Source organism: Thalassophryne amazonica, chromosome 10 (assembly GCF_902500255.1).
Source record: "Thalassophryne amazonica chromosome 10, fThaAma1.1, whole genome shotgun sequence".
NCBI classification, from domain to species: Eukaryota; Metazoa; Chordata; class Actinopteri; order Batrachoidiformes; family Batrachoididae; genus Thalassophryne; species Thalassophryne amazonica.
Genome location: NC_047112.1, coordinates 110,091,384 through 110,106,459, shown reverse-complemented (window position 1 = coordinate 110,106,459; position 15,076 = coordinate 110,091,384). Strand labels below are relative to the sequence as shown.

The following is a 15,076-nucleotide window of genomic DNA, read 5'->3' as shown; positions in this document are numbered from 1 at the left end:
TCATCATGGTTTTAGGAAACTCCGCTCAGCTTTATTTGTCTATAAATTGCATAGATTGCTAAGAAATTTGCTCTTTAGAACTCTGATCCAACACAGAGGAATGTCCAAGGACACTTGGGCATCCTATCAAATTTTTTTTTTACTTTTTTTTGGACAGCCAACAGATTCTGAACTTTGTGATCTGGTGAAGGATGTTACGAGGCAGCAGGCCGTCCTGCAGTACATCTGGAAATGTGAGCGGCAATCCAGGTGCTAGTCCGATCTCTCATAATGAGATAACGGTCATTATTGGATAAAGCATATTGGATTTTGTGGTTTACAAATATTGAGACAAATGTGCACCTTAATAAAAGTGTTAATCGTTCCTCCCTGAAAGACGGATTAATAAAGCGTCTAATGACAGACATTTAGCATTAAGGGCATGTTTATTCAAATTTGCAATTCATGGATGTTTTGTCTAAGAGTTATATTGTATCCTGCAGTCTTTTGATGTCTGCATGTCTGTCTGCATGTAAATCCAGCTGTTTTATTTATTTATTTACTGAAAATCCCGGGTTGCTGTGCGTTTGGATGCACAAATAGACACAACAAGGGCTTCAAGATGTACAGATTCCCTTCAGATCCAAACAGAAGAAAAATTTGGGAAAAGCTGTGTGGGATGGAAGCCGACATTATCGTCAGATTTTGTGAGGTAAATTTATTGTTCAATCCCATGTACAGTAAAACTCACCTAAACAGTCATTATATAAACCGGATTCTCAGTCACCGGACAAAAAAAAGTTACAAAGTTTTTGTATTGTTTACCACATAATAAACACCGTATATAACACATTTTATACAATGGATTTTTCGCTTACATCGGATAAAATGTCCTGTCTGAGCTCAATATATTTCTGTTAAAAACCCCTCGCATGTGGGACCAGAGTCATTTCCATCATTAAAAAGCTGTCTGTTTATTTATTTATTTTTTCACACCATGCTCAGACTCTGACCTCGCAGCCTCAATATTTGCACAAAGACAATAAAATTTATCAGTTTGAACATTAGATATCTTGTCTTTGTGGTGTATTGAAGAGGATTTGCAAATCATTGTATTGTTTTTATTTACATTTTACACAACATCCCAACTTCAATGGAATTGGGGTTGTGCCTCGTACATAAACTGCCCACGTTGTTGTTGCTAAATTTTGAACTTCTTGACATTCGCGCCATGCTCAGAGATGAATATTCTGCCTCTCTGAGCCAGTATTCTCCCGCAATTGTTGAATAACTGGACTCGTACCAAAAACAAAAAAGAAATGCTACGTGGCTCATTATTCGGTGGGACCAGGGCTTAAGTCTGTTGCATTGTCATGTAGATGTCCATCTGTAACACCAGAGGGAAGTCCTCTGTTTCAGACAGAGTTCACTAGAGGAAGGGACGGCAAGCAGCCGTCTTCATCATCGTCCTCATCGATTTTGTTTTCTGTTGATTTTAAAGGGTCATCCATCTTTGGTGAAAGCCCTTTCCCGGGTTTATGGGAAGGTCTATGGACATGAGATTGAACCCTTCAAAGAAATTTTGGTGACAGTTGGGGGATATGGTTCCTTATTCTGCAGTATTCAAGGGCTAGTGGAAGAGGGAGATGAGGTAAGTATTTTCCTTGTCCTTGGTGGGTCAGACACTGAGGTAATTTAATTCTAGATTATATCATTCAAGGCATTTTTCATTAAGGATGTGTAGTATTGATCTTGTAATACCCCTTTCTTAAGGTCATCATCATAGAACCTTTCTTTGATTGCTATGTTCCTATGGTGAGAATGGCAGGAGCCAAGCCAGTGTTGATACCATTACGTCTTGTAAGTTTTATGTGTATTATGTGGACATAAAGTATTTACAGTACAAGACTGAAATAGTTTCCAGACTTTCCTGTTTTCCAAATGTGACACTATTGTGTGCTTTGCAATGTTTTAGAAGTCTGAAAAGAATACGATCACAAGTGCTGACTGGTTCCTGGACCCACATGAACTTGAACGTAAATTTAACTCGAAAACAAAGGCCATCATAATCAACACCCCCAACAACCCAATTGGGAAGGTATGTGTCCATCCAAGCTCATTATGAGTGACACACATGAACACTTGCTGTTACAGACAGAAAACCTACTTTGAGTTGATTATACCTGCTGCTGTTACTTTCTTTCCTGCAGGTTTTCACCAAGGATGAGCTGCAAATGATTGCTGACCTCTGTATTAAACACGACACTCTGTGCTTCAGTGATGAGGTTTATGAGTGGCTCGTCTACAAAGGCAACCAACATGTCAAAATTGGTATGTTTCCACCTACCAGTGAAAACTCACTTGTTTCCTGAAGTTTGACTTTATGTATATCTGTAAAATCAGCAACATTCACTCTGCATAAAATACTAACAATATGTACTCACTCCCTTTTGCTTTTACTGTACATGTTTTTGTTGTTTCATGTTTCAAATTTCCAGCTCATATATACAAAAATCTACATGTAATATTTAATCACAAAGTGAAAAGTTAATCTGTACAAAATGTTTTTTAAATAATGGATTAAAGAAATGCTCCTTTTTTCCAGAATCGATTAATTTTTTTCCACACAAAGCAAAAACAGAACAAACAAACATGTGCCCCTGCAGTCTCCGCACAACCCAAACTCAAGTCCCAAACTCAGTCTTTTTCCATTTACATCCCTTCAACACATGAAATAAAAGGCCTCCAAGTATCCTCAAATTCATGCACTTTGACCTTCAACATATGTAATCCTTTCCAGCGGGAGAGTCAGTATCATTTGTCGTAGCCATTGGTCCAGTGTTAGTCTATGGGATTTCTTCCAACATTGGGATATACATTGTTTAGCATTAAGCCTAAATCCAAAAGTGTCTGTTCATCCTTAGTGTAATTGTGCTTCTCAGTGTAGAGACCATGTAAAAACAATTTAGGGTCCATTATCACACTTTTGGAAACAATTTTATCCATCACATTTTTAATCTCTTCCCAATAACAGCTGTTTTTTTTTTTTTTTTTTTAACAATACCACAATGTATCAATGTTCTTCTGTGTTCTGTACATTTTGAACACACATCAAGTACATCACCATTATAACAATTTATGTTTACTGGTGTTACATACACCCGCATCAACCATTTAAACTGGATCAATTGTTAATGGATCTGGTGTGCACTAGAATGCATGCTTTCTGACAGTCTTTCTCTGACAGATCGATTAATAAGTCATCTTTCCAGGCCCCAAGTCTGTCATTTTTGAATGGAATTACTGAAATAAATCAACTTTTTTTTTATCATATTCTAATTATATGACCAGCACCTGTATGTGTGTTATGGGCTGCGTCTAGTTCTGTTAACCTTATTTGTTTTTCAGATTCTCCCATTTTTTGCATCCAGCCCCATTTCCTTTAGAAATGTCCTTGACAAATAATATCAGTCTATTAGGATTATGTGGGTTATCGGGTTATGTGTTACACATATACATGTGTGTGTATGTATTTTCCAACGTACTCCCATTGGTGAAACTTCTTATTTATCTGCCTGAAAGCTTATTAGGAGACGAGTGTGCCTCAGGGCTCCCTGTTTGTTTACTAAAATCACACGTTACAGACCTTGATATCCAGCAGCAGGGGTTAATATTATCCAAAGATTTATAAACATACAAATTAACGTGCTTACACTTTATCAAGATTTTCTCCAGTGTGAGATATAAAAGTGTCTTAACGTAGCGTTAGTGTGTATATGCATTATAACGCCTCAGCACACGAGCGAAGTTACGATATTCTACAGAACGACAAAATACGCAACATGCATCCAGCAGCATACGCGTTGCTGTCATAGGCAACTGCCTGTAAAGTTTTTTGGCAAGTTATAACTTTCTAAACAGCGTATTTTGAAAGCCTCTTACATTTGTGCAGCTCTGGGTGCCGTGTTTGTTTCTGTGGAGACAGCGGTAAGCTCCTCCTACCCCTCTAATTGGAGTGTGCATCCAGATTTCGGTTTGTAGCCCTCCGCCTACCCCTCCACCTCACTCCAAAAAGAGAATTGAGACACCCCTCTCTCTTGTGCCCATGTAAAAGAGAGGGAAGGGGTAGAATTGAGATTCAGCACTAAGTATAGTGCATGGCTTGATGGAAATTCTAGGCTGTACAGGGATCTGAGGGAAGTGGGCTTTCATGGTCCTGAGATTGGATAAGGATGTGTTTGTTTGAGGAAACTTTGATCAGGTGACTCATTATTTGCGGTCTAGTGACCTTTGACCTATTTACAGAGGCATCAAAGCACTTTGTTCCTCACTCCGTCCCACTGCAGTTATGTCAGGTGACTGTTCAGTCCTGACACATGCCCCTGATGTACTGTCATGCAGGGCCAGCTACTTTGAGCAGCAGTATGTTTGCCTTTAACAACCTTCCCATGTTTTTTGTATTTGGTCCTGAGTTTAGACACAGCTGACTGTGAACAACCAACATCTTTTGCAACATTGCATGATGATTTACTCTCTTTTAAGAGTTTGATAATCCTCTCCTTTGTTTCAACTGACATCTCTCGTGTTGGAGCCATGATTCATGTCAGTCCACTTGGTGCAACAGCTCTCCAAGGTGTGATCATTCCTTTTTAGATGTAGACGAATGAGCAGATCTGATATGATGCAGGTGTTAGTTTTGGGAATGAAAATTTACAGGGTGATTCCATAATTTTTTCCTCAGAATTGAGTGATTCCATATTTTTTTCCTCTGCTTGGTCTAAAAAAGTAACCGTTACTGACTGCCACAATCTTTTTTTCTTGATTTCTTATAGTGTTTCTTAAAGCCAGAAAGTTGCCATTTGAAATGACTTTAGTTTTGTGTCATGTGTGTGATCTGCTTTTTTTCTACAAAATTAAACAACTGAATGAACATCCTTCCGAGGCCGGTGATTCCATAATTTTTGCCAGGGGTTGTATGTGCTTTCTGGCAGGCTGGGATTCAAATTTCACTTCTTTTAAATAATGTTTTTTTCCTCTTTAATTCTGTAAGTTGTTTCTTTAGTTACAACCAGTGGATTTTGAATGTTCTTCGTCTTTCCCAATAGCCACTCTACCTGGAATGTGGGAGAGGACAATCACTATTGGAAGTGCAGGGAAAACATTTAGTGTAACCGGATGGAAGGTAAGAACTATGTGGATATAGATACCAGTTTATTCTTTCACAACGCGCTAATGATTTAAATTTGTTTGCTAGCTTGGTTGGTCTGTAGGACCTGAACACTTGATAAAGCATCTTCAGACTGTCATGCAGAATACTCTGTATACATGTCCAACACCTTTACAGGCAAGTCTACAAAGTTGTTCTAAATGTTCCTTGGAATCTGTTGAGAATCTGGATTGTGTGACTACACTTTTTGTATCTTGTTTAACTCTTAGGAGGCTGTGGCTCAAGGTTTGCTCCGGAACTATGAGCTGATGGGTCAGCCAGAATGTTACTTTTCTTCGCTGGCAGAAGAACTTGAGGTCAAGAGGGATCGCATGGCTGCCATCGTGCAGGAGGCTGGAATGTCCCCTGTTATCCCTGAAGGAGGCTACTTCATGCTTGTGGATGTTGCAGCTCTCAGTAAGTTAAAGGACATGTCTCATTGTATTTAAAGTGTCGTTCAACAACACAGAATCAAACTAATTGTGATTATGTCTATCCACGCACGTGATCACAATTGGTGGCCGCTGGTGTACTTTATTGCTAATTAAACCTCTTACACTGTGAGTCAGCAGGTGCATTTCCAGAAAACGTTGTTTACTTTGCATTTCTGTGCAGGTGACATCCGTCCAAGCAAATTCAGAAACGACACAGTAGCAAACCAACAGAGTGAAATAAATGATGCAGCTTCAGATCATGAAACTACAGACCATTCAAATCAGTGGACCTGTGAGCAGATGTTTGGAAAATGTTGGGAATAAGTTATTTTCAGGAGCTTCAGGATTTCCTACTAGTTTGTGGATGTGAACAAGTACTGCACGCGTGCCACCCCGTTCAGTGCTCCGTCCGTACAGAGAAGAGAGACAGACCCTTGGCTCTCAAGCCTTTGCATTTTTGAGAGAGTCTTGGATTTAGGATCCTGACATGTGCTGAGTCTGCTGTCTATACTAGAGGCTGACATTTTTTTCAGGAATCCCACGGGTCATACAACCCCTGGCAAAAATTATGGACTCACCGGTCTCGGAGGATGTTCATTCAGTTGTTTAATTTTGTAGAAAAAAAGCAGATCACAGACATGACACAAAACTAAAGTCATTTCAAAAGAAACACTATAAGAAATCAGGAAAAATAATTGTGGCAGTCAGTAACGGTTACTTTTTTAGACCAAGCAGAGGGAAAAAAAATATGGACTCATTCAATTCTGAGGAATAAATTATGGAATCACCCTGTAAATTTTCATTGCCAAAACTAACACCTGCATCATATCAGATCTGCTCGTTAGTCTGCATCTAAAAAGGAGTGATCACACCTTGGAGAGCTGTTGCACCAAGTGGACTGACATGAATCATGGCTCCAACATGAGAGATGTCAATTGAAACAAAGGAGAGGATTATCAAACTCTTAAAAGAGGGTAAATCATCACGCAATGTTGCAAAAGATGTTGGTTGTTCACAGTCAGCTGTGTCTAAACTCTGGACCAAATACAAACAACATGGGAAGGTTGTTAAAGGCAAACATACTGGTAGACCAAGGAAGACATCAAAGCGTCAAGACAGAAAACTTAAAGCAATATGTCTCAAAAATTGAAAATGCACAACAAAACAAATGAGGAACGAATGGAGGAAACTGGAGTCAATGCCTGTGACCGAACTGTAAGAAACCGCCTAAAGGAAATCAATCAATCATTTTTTTTATATAGCGCCAAATCACAACAAACAGTCGCCCCAAGGCGCTTTATATTGTAAGGCAAGGCCATACAATAATTATGTAAAACCCCACGGTCAAAACGACCCCCTGTGAGCAAGCACTTGGCTACAGTGGGAAGGAAAAACTCCCTTCCCACTGAAATGGGATTTACATACAGAAAAGTTAAACGAAAGCCATCATTAACACCTAAACAGAAAAAAACAAGGTTACAATGGGCTAAGGAAAAGCAATCGTGGACTGTGGATGACTGGATGAAAGTCATATTCAGTGATGAATCGCGAATCTGCATTGGGCAAGGTGATGATGCTGGAACTTTTGTTTGGTGCCGTTCCAGTGAGATTTATAAAGATGACTGCCTGAAGAGAACATGTAAATTTCCACAGTCATTGATGATATGGGGCTGCATGTCAGGTAAAGGCACTGGGGAGATGGCTGTCATTACATCATCAATAAATGCACAAGTTTACGTTGATATTTTGGATACTTTTCTTATCCCATCAATTGAAAGGATGTTTGGGGATGATGAAATCATTTTTCAAGATAATGCATCTTGCCATAAAGCAAAAACTGTGAAAACATTCATTGCAAAAACACACATAGGGTCAATGTCATGGCCTGCAAATAGTCCGGATCTTAATCCAATTGAAAATCTTTGGTGGAAGTTGAAGAAAATGGTCCATGACAAGGCTCCAACCTGCAAAGCTGATCTGGCAACAGCAATCAGAGAAAGTTGGAGCCAGATTGATGAAGAGTACTTTTTGTCACTCATTACGTCCATGCCTCAGAGACTGCAAGCTGTTATAAAAGCCAGAGGTGGTGCAACAAAATACTAGTGATGTGTTGGAGCGTTCTTTTGTTTTTCATGATTCCAAAATTTTTTCCTCAGAATTGAGTGATTCTATATTTTTTTCCCTCTGCTTGGTCTAAAAAAGTAACCGTTACTGACTGCCACAATTTTTTTCCTGATTTCTTATAGTGTTTCTTAAAGCCAGAAAGTTGCCATTTGAAATGACTTTAGTTTTTTGTCATGTCTGTGATCTGCTTTTTTTCTACAAAATTAAACAACTGAATGAACATCCTCCGAGGCAGGTGATTCCATAATTTTTGCCAGGGGTTGTAGGATTCCTGTGGGATTTCCACAGGATGGGAGTCAACTTTATTTATCACGTGATTGGGATGGTACGGGATTAAAAGTTCACGGGATCAGATGGAGCGGGAACCAAGGTTTTAGGCAGCGAGCTATCCTGCCGTCATTTGAGCGGGCAATTTTCGAAAAAGGAACGCTGAAAAAAATTGCGGGCGGCTTTGCTTAAAGCCGTCAATTAGGACTGGGTCCGATCGCTGCAGTCGTGTGTACATGCGCAGTCGGTTCGCTGCGAGGGGGGGGGCACGCGCACTGAGAGCAGAGAGGAAGCATCAAACAAAACTGTCGGTCCGTCCTGTTCATGCTGTGTGTGTGACAGTTATACTGAAATTATGAGAGGAAATAAATGGTCAAAATTCCTTAAAAAATGAGTATATAGGAATGAACGTTATAAAAATCACACACGTTTGTTTAAAAAAAAAAAACCTGATGTGGAGAAACTCTGCAGTGATGTTCAAAAGCAGAAATCACATAAAGCAGCTGAGAACTCTGAACTTTAACAGCCTGTTATTTTCCAAAGATATTTATTTTAGATGTATTAATGTCATTTTATGTTCAAGCACAAAATGTGACTGAGGAGGAGAAAAAAAATAGGAAATGAACTCTAGTCAGAATAAAAATATAAGCTGCTGATTTTTGTTTTTCAGTTATTAGGCTGCAGCTCTGCGTTTCATTTATTTCAAAGTAAGTTGTCTCTTATTTTCAAAAATCATGAGTCAAATCAGTCTGCATTGTTCAGTTTTTCCTGCACGTTTGTGTATTTTTTTTCTTCATAAGTTTGATATTTGCGTTTGTTCTACAAACTTTAAAAAAAAAAAAACAATAAAATGGTAACACTTTTCTTTGTAGCAGTTCTGTAATTTCAGAAATGCAACAGAAACAACCACAAATCAGAAAAAGTTGGGACTATATGTAAAATGAAGATAAAAAAATTAAAATGTTGCACTATTTCCAATTTTCCACTCACCCACAGAAGCCAAAAGTTCTTCCAGAGTTGTGTCTTGGTGGTTTCCCTCACTTGTCTCCTTCCTGCACGGACATTTAGTTTTTGAGAACTGCCTACCTGACACAGATTTACCATAAAGTACCACACTGTTTGTATTTCTGAATGATTGATGTAAATGAAGTCTAAGAAATATTGAAAATGAAAATGTTCACGTATTCATCTTCTGACATTTCTCAAGAAAACCGGCTGTAAAAATTATTAATTAGTTCTTACATTTAGAACAAACTGCCCTGTCCCAACCTTTTTTTTCTTGGAAAATGCTGCAGGCCTTAAATGTAGGAATGGATATATATTACAAAAAATAAAATAAAAGCTGACCACACAAAACATGAAATATGTTGGTTTCATACAGTCTGCAGTTACAGAAATAGAAGACAAAGTAAATGTCAGGATCATTACGTGTCCATCACCACCACATTTTGAAAAAATGTAAGACCACAGGCTATGCATTATTTGTTTTGTCTTTTACTGATTTTTTTTTTTTTTTTTTTTGGATTAAGGCAATAAGTACCTCCCTGTATTACCACAGATGAACTCTTCCTGTTGCCATATCTTCTGAAATAAAACTGCAGAACACTAAAGCCTAAAAACTAAAAGAAGGAAAAAATAGGAGCGGTACAGGAGCGGGAGTCATTCTGAATGGGAGCGGGATGGGAGTGGGAGTCATTTTACCAGGAGTGAGACAGGACGGGATTTATTTATTTATTTATTTATTAGCTCTGGTCCGGGATTGAGATGGACAGGAATCTTTCTCTGGGAGTGAGATGGGACAGGAGTGAAAATCTACTCCCATGTCATCCTCTAGTCTGTACCACAGCAGGGCATTATTTTAATCCAGTTATAACTGTCCCAATGAACGTGCACATGAAACTCTCCATGACGCTCTTTTCAACCCAGCTATTTGAACGTCTCACTGAAACTCCATCACAACGCTGTTTTTACAGGCTGCCTGGAATACATTATTGGGAATATACTAATATTTCACAACTTCAGGACTTTCTACCAGCGTGCAGGTGCACATGAGTCGGAACTCGGAATTTGTCCCACCAATGTGGACACAGTGATACGTATTCTGATACTTCACTCCTAACTTGTAATTGTTTTGTTTTTTTTACCTTGACAGCATCGAAATTAAGTTATCACTAAAATGTAGTCATCATGACACAGCTCCTTTCTTAATGTTATCAGCTGCTTGTCTACATTCCATTCAACAGTGCAGTGGGGTGTTTTCTGAGAGTGACGCATACACAGAAACACTCCAAAGAAGTACTTTGTTTCTGACAGTCTCTGTAGCTGTGTGATTTGATTGAAGCATTCTTACAGACTGTTCACAGAAGTGCACAAATTAATACACCACAAGCGACCTATTAACTGAGACTGAGGAGGAGGAAAAATAAAGACAATTTCTCTGTTTAGACCACAGCAACTGGCCAGTACTGCCATCTACTGTATTATGGCATCCAAAATGTTCAGTTTTGGTCTCATCTGACCAGACTGTACTCTCTCTAGAGTTCACAGGCTTGTCTAAATGTTGTGCAGCAAACTTTAAATGAGCTTCAACATGCTGCTTCACAAGGGTTAGGTCTAACCTTATTCACCATCCAGGGTAAGCACACTGGCATTATATGAATGTCAATAGTTATTTGAACTGATCATATGAAGGATGGACTTAGCTGGCACCTGTAATAAAAATAAACAGCCTCAGCATCAAATTCAGTCCTAGAAATCATTAAATAAATTTAGTCATATAAAGTTTAATTTTGGCTTGGAGAGCAGTGTTAAAATGCACCCTCAAGCTAGGTTAGACCAACAGTTAGTACATGGCTGTTTTAGACCTGAAAAGTAATTTTATTTTTATTAGCCTTCTTCTAATGACACACCTGGCCACAAAGCTTCCGTTGAATGATCTCTGGGCCAAAATGCTTAAACTGAACGGAATGCATTTTATTTTGCTGTTCACAGTTAGCTACAGTATGTTATCACTGAATTTGTGTTGACAAAATATGCAATTAAAATGGAAGTTAAATGCAATTAAATCATAAAACTGTGTAAAGTAGTCTATCATTGATTTTTAGAGCACAAAAACATCCTCGTGTAGTAGCCGAATATTTGTGCATCCATACAGGCAGAAAAAAATAGCACTTTAATATTTTTATTTCAAAAATTATTATTGCATAAGTTGCAGTCATTTTTCTGTGCTGTTTCATTTTTTGCAAATACATTTTTTTTTTATTAAATGAAGTAAATCTTGTACTGAAAAATGTTTGTAGTAATTATAAAGCGCTTTACACAGGAATGCTTATTTGCCATCTTTGGAAGGTTTTCCGTCTTTTTGTAAATTCTTGCCATCTCAAAGAAATCAAATCAGATCAAAACAATTTTATTTATATAGCGCCAAATCACAACAAACAGTTGCCCCAAGGTGCTTTATATTGTAAGGCAAAGCCATACAATAATTACAGAAAAACCCCAACGGTCAAAACGACCCCCTGTGAGCAAGCACTTGGCGACAGTGGGAAGGGGAAAAACTCCCTTTTAACAGGAAGAAACCTCCAGCAGAACCAGGCTCAGGGAGGCGCAGTCTTCTGCTGGGACTGGTTGGGGCTGAGGGAGAGAACCAGGAAAAAGACATGCTGTGGAGGGGAGCAGAGATCAATCACTAATGATTAAATGCAGAGTGGTGCATACAGAGCAAAAAGAGAAACACTCAGTGCATCGTGGGAACCCCTCAGCAGTCTAAGTCTATAGCAGCATAACTAAGGGATGGTTCAGGGTCACCTGATCCAGCCCTAACTATAAGCTTTAGCAAAAAGGAAAGTTTTAAGCCTAATCTTAAAAGTAGAGAGGGTGTCTGTCTCCCTGATCCGGATTGGGAGCTGGTTCCACAGGAGAGGAGCCTGAAAGCTGAAGGCTCTGCCTCCCATTCTACTCTTACAAACCCTAGGAACTACAAGTAAGCCTGCAGTCTGAGAGCGAAGCGCTCTATTGGGGTGATATGGTACTATGAGGTCCCTAAGATAAGATGGGACCTGATTATTCAAAACCTTATAAGTAAGAAGAAGAATTTTAAATTCTATTCTAGAATTAACAGGAAGCCAATGAAGAGAGGCCAATATGGGTGAGATAATGCTCTCTCCTTCTAGTCCCCGTCAGTACTCTAGCTGCAGCATTTTGAATTAACTGAAGGCTTTTCAGGGAACTTTTAGGACAACCTGATAATAATGAATTACAATCGTCCAGCCTAGAGGAAATAAATGCATGAATTAGTTTTTCAGCATCACTCTGAGACAAGACCTTTCTAATTTTAGAGATATTGCGCAAATGCAAAAAAGCAGTCCTACATATTTGTTTAATATGCACTTTGAATGACATATCCTGATCAAAAATGACTCCAAGATTTCTCACAGTATTACTAGAGGTCAGGGTAATGCCATCCAGAGTAAGGATCTGGTTAGACACCATGTTTCAAAGATTTGTGGGGCCAAGTACAATAACTTCAGTTTTATCTGAGTTTAAAAGCAGGAAATTAGAGGTCATCCATATCTTTATGTCTGTAAGACAATCCTGCAGTTTAACTAATTGGTGTGTGTCCTCTGGCTTCATGGATAGATAAAGCTGGGTATCATCTGCGTAACAATGAAAATTTAAGAAATGCTGTCTAATACTACTGCCTAAGGGAAGCATGTATAAAGTGAATAAAATTGGTCCTAGCACTACACACTTTATACACTTTTCTCAAACAGGCATTAACATTTTCTCACTTTTCTCTCCTGTGTAAACACTCAAAGTTCAAACCTTAGTAGAAAAAAATAGAACGTTTTCCTATAAATAATTATGATGGCTTTTAGAACTAACGAATTTAATTTTAACGATCAACCTACGAGGTTGGACACGTAAGAAATTATTAACTCACCAGTATTTTACAGTTCCTCTGACCTCGCCTCTTGTCTTGGCGCTCCTCCGCTGTCCGGATTGGCTGATTACTTGGGTGGTATGAAAAATATTACCCGTCCGTGAAAAGGGTGTATTGCTATTTATTCTTTAGTGTTTTATCCAATCATACTGGCGTATCATTTATAGGTATATGATAAGATATATCTCTTTACCTGGTCTGAAAGCAGTTTTTTTTACTTTTGTGATTGCTCAGTGTTCTACATTGCTACTTTTACCACACTTTACACCCACTTTCAGGCATTGAATATGTAGCAGATTATTTTTTCTTTATTTATTTATTTATTTTTAGCATCAAAAGTGTGCACAACTGGTTGTCAGAAATCAGCAATGGGAGGCCACCTTTAGTGGAGAAAGACTTTCCTTTGCAAAATCTTTCCTGCAGGGTTGTGTGGCTTTGTGCCTGTCGAGGTTTAGAACATAACTGCTGTGAAGCAATCAGAAGTAACACTTTATTTCTAAGTTGTGATAAATTACTGTGTAGGAACCGTCTGTTGTGTGTATGATTAAATTTGCCTGCTTGACCAGTGCACATACAGGTCACTGCTGGACATGGATGCAGTCTTTATCATTTTCCTGACTGGATGTGTCAGAGTTTTGACTTGAAGATAATTTTCAGTAAATTATGAAACAAATGTTTTTGTTGTTGTTGTTTGTTTTTAACCGCCTTTGGCATGAGATGTAAATTCTGGCCTCGAAAGAATTCTTGATGTTTGGTGTTTTTGCTCCTTCAAATCTGAAGCCTCAGTTTTACAATTGAATAAAACACTTTTGCATCAGTGCATCACTTTTGGATGCAGTGTAATTTGTGTTTCTATTTCCTGCTGGTTGATGTGTCACAGTTCTTTACTGCTGCTGAGATCTTTCAGTACTACAACAGAATTTTTATATTTTTAAATTTTCCTTCAATTAAAGACTCTCCTGAAACCTCATTTTGGACCATATTTCTGACTATCATAAATTAAAAGTTAATTAAAAAAAAAAAAAAGAAATGTGTGTTGAATATGACAGTCTGAACAAATACGCATTCCATTGAAGCTCAAAATAAATGCTGTCCCTTCAGCTATATTGTTTTTTGACTTCAAAATAAAATTAGAAAGCTTGTTTGTTCAGAGTGGTTAAATGATTGAGGCTTCTTCTTGTTGGAGTGTGGTAGCAAAGTACACATAGGAGATAAAGTATTCAGTCAGAAATGTTGAAGTAAAGTGAATAAACTTGGCACAAGAATCCAAGCCTTCCTCCTGATATTGAGCTCTGCTTTGTTCATTGTAGATCAGGACCTGTCACACATGGGTGATGATGAAGCCTATGATTACAAGTTTGTCAAGTGGATGATTAAAGAAAAGGTAAATTACTTGTGCTTACAGTATATTAGCCTGCTTAAAGCTAATGATGTCTTCACGTTGACTTTTAACTGACAGTGTTTGCTATACATTTGATGCAGAAACTAGCGGCAATTCCAGTCACTGCATTCTGTGGAGATGAGTCCAAAAAGCACTTTGAGAAATATATACGCCTGTGCTTCATTAAAGTAAGTATGATGTGATTATTGGTTTGGAAAAAGTAGCAAAAAAACAAAACAAAAAAAAATTGTTTAATGGTGTTTGATGTTAGCTAAGGCTGTTTTAGCTTATACTGATGGCAATGTTTATTTAATGTTCCGTTGTTTTTCTCGTAACAGCAAGATTCTACCATTGATGCAGCAGAAAAGATCCTGAAAAACTGGATCAAGTCTTAAGAGAAGGCAGTGTCTAAATGATAAACCACTTGGGGCCTGCGGAACATTTATGTCTTGAAACCAAAAACACTGCATAAGATGGAAACATGTCGCAAAAACTGAAAATTAGGAGCACATACAGTAGTGTTCAGAATAATAGTAGTGCTATGTGACTAAAAAGATTAATCCAGGTTTTGAGTATATTTCTTACTGTTACATGGGAAACAAGGTGCCAGTAGATTCTCACAAATCCAGCAAGACCAAGCATTCATGATATACACACTCTTAAGGCTATGAAATTGGGCTATTAGTAAAAAAAAAAAAAAAAGTAGAAAAGGGGGTGTTCACAATAATAGTAGTGTGGCATTC

At 38.2% G+C, this 15,076-nt stretch overlaps 1 protein-coding gene across 1 annotated transcript in view; it reads left to right on the top strand.

The window, feature by feature from the left end:
• LOC117519362 (kynurenine--oxoglutarate transaminase 3-like) overlaps positions 1-14,730 on the top strand; it is a 57,152-nt gene extending 42,422 nt beyond the window's left edge. The window contains exons 5-14 of the mRNA XM_034180714.1: positions 1,481-1,630; positions 1,753-1,839; positions 1,955-2,077; positions 2,190-2,310; positions 5,085-5,161; positions 5,234-5,323; positions 5,416-5,602; positions 14,263-14,336; positions 14,435-14,521; positions 14,672-14,730. Coding sequence (XP_034036605.1) covers positions 1,481-1,630; positions 1,753-1,839; positions 1,955-2,077; positions 2,190-2,310; positions 5,085-5,161; positions 5,234-5,323; positions 5,416-5,602; positions 14,263-14,336; positions 14,435-14,521; positions 14,672-14,728 — 1,053 coding nt within the window. The 3' untranslated portion in view covers positions 14,729-14,730. The remainder of the gene's footprint in view (positions 1-1,480; positions 1,631-1,752; positions 1,840-1,954; positions 2,078-2,189; positions 2,311-5,084; positions 5,162-5,233; positions 5,324-5,415; positions 5,603-14,262; positions 14,337-14,434; positions 14,522-14,671) is intronic.
• Positions 14,731-15,076: the final 346 nt, after the last annotated feature.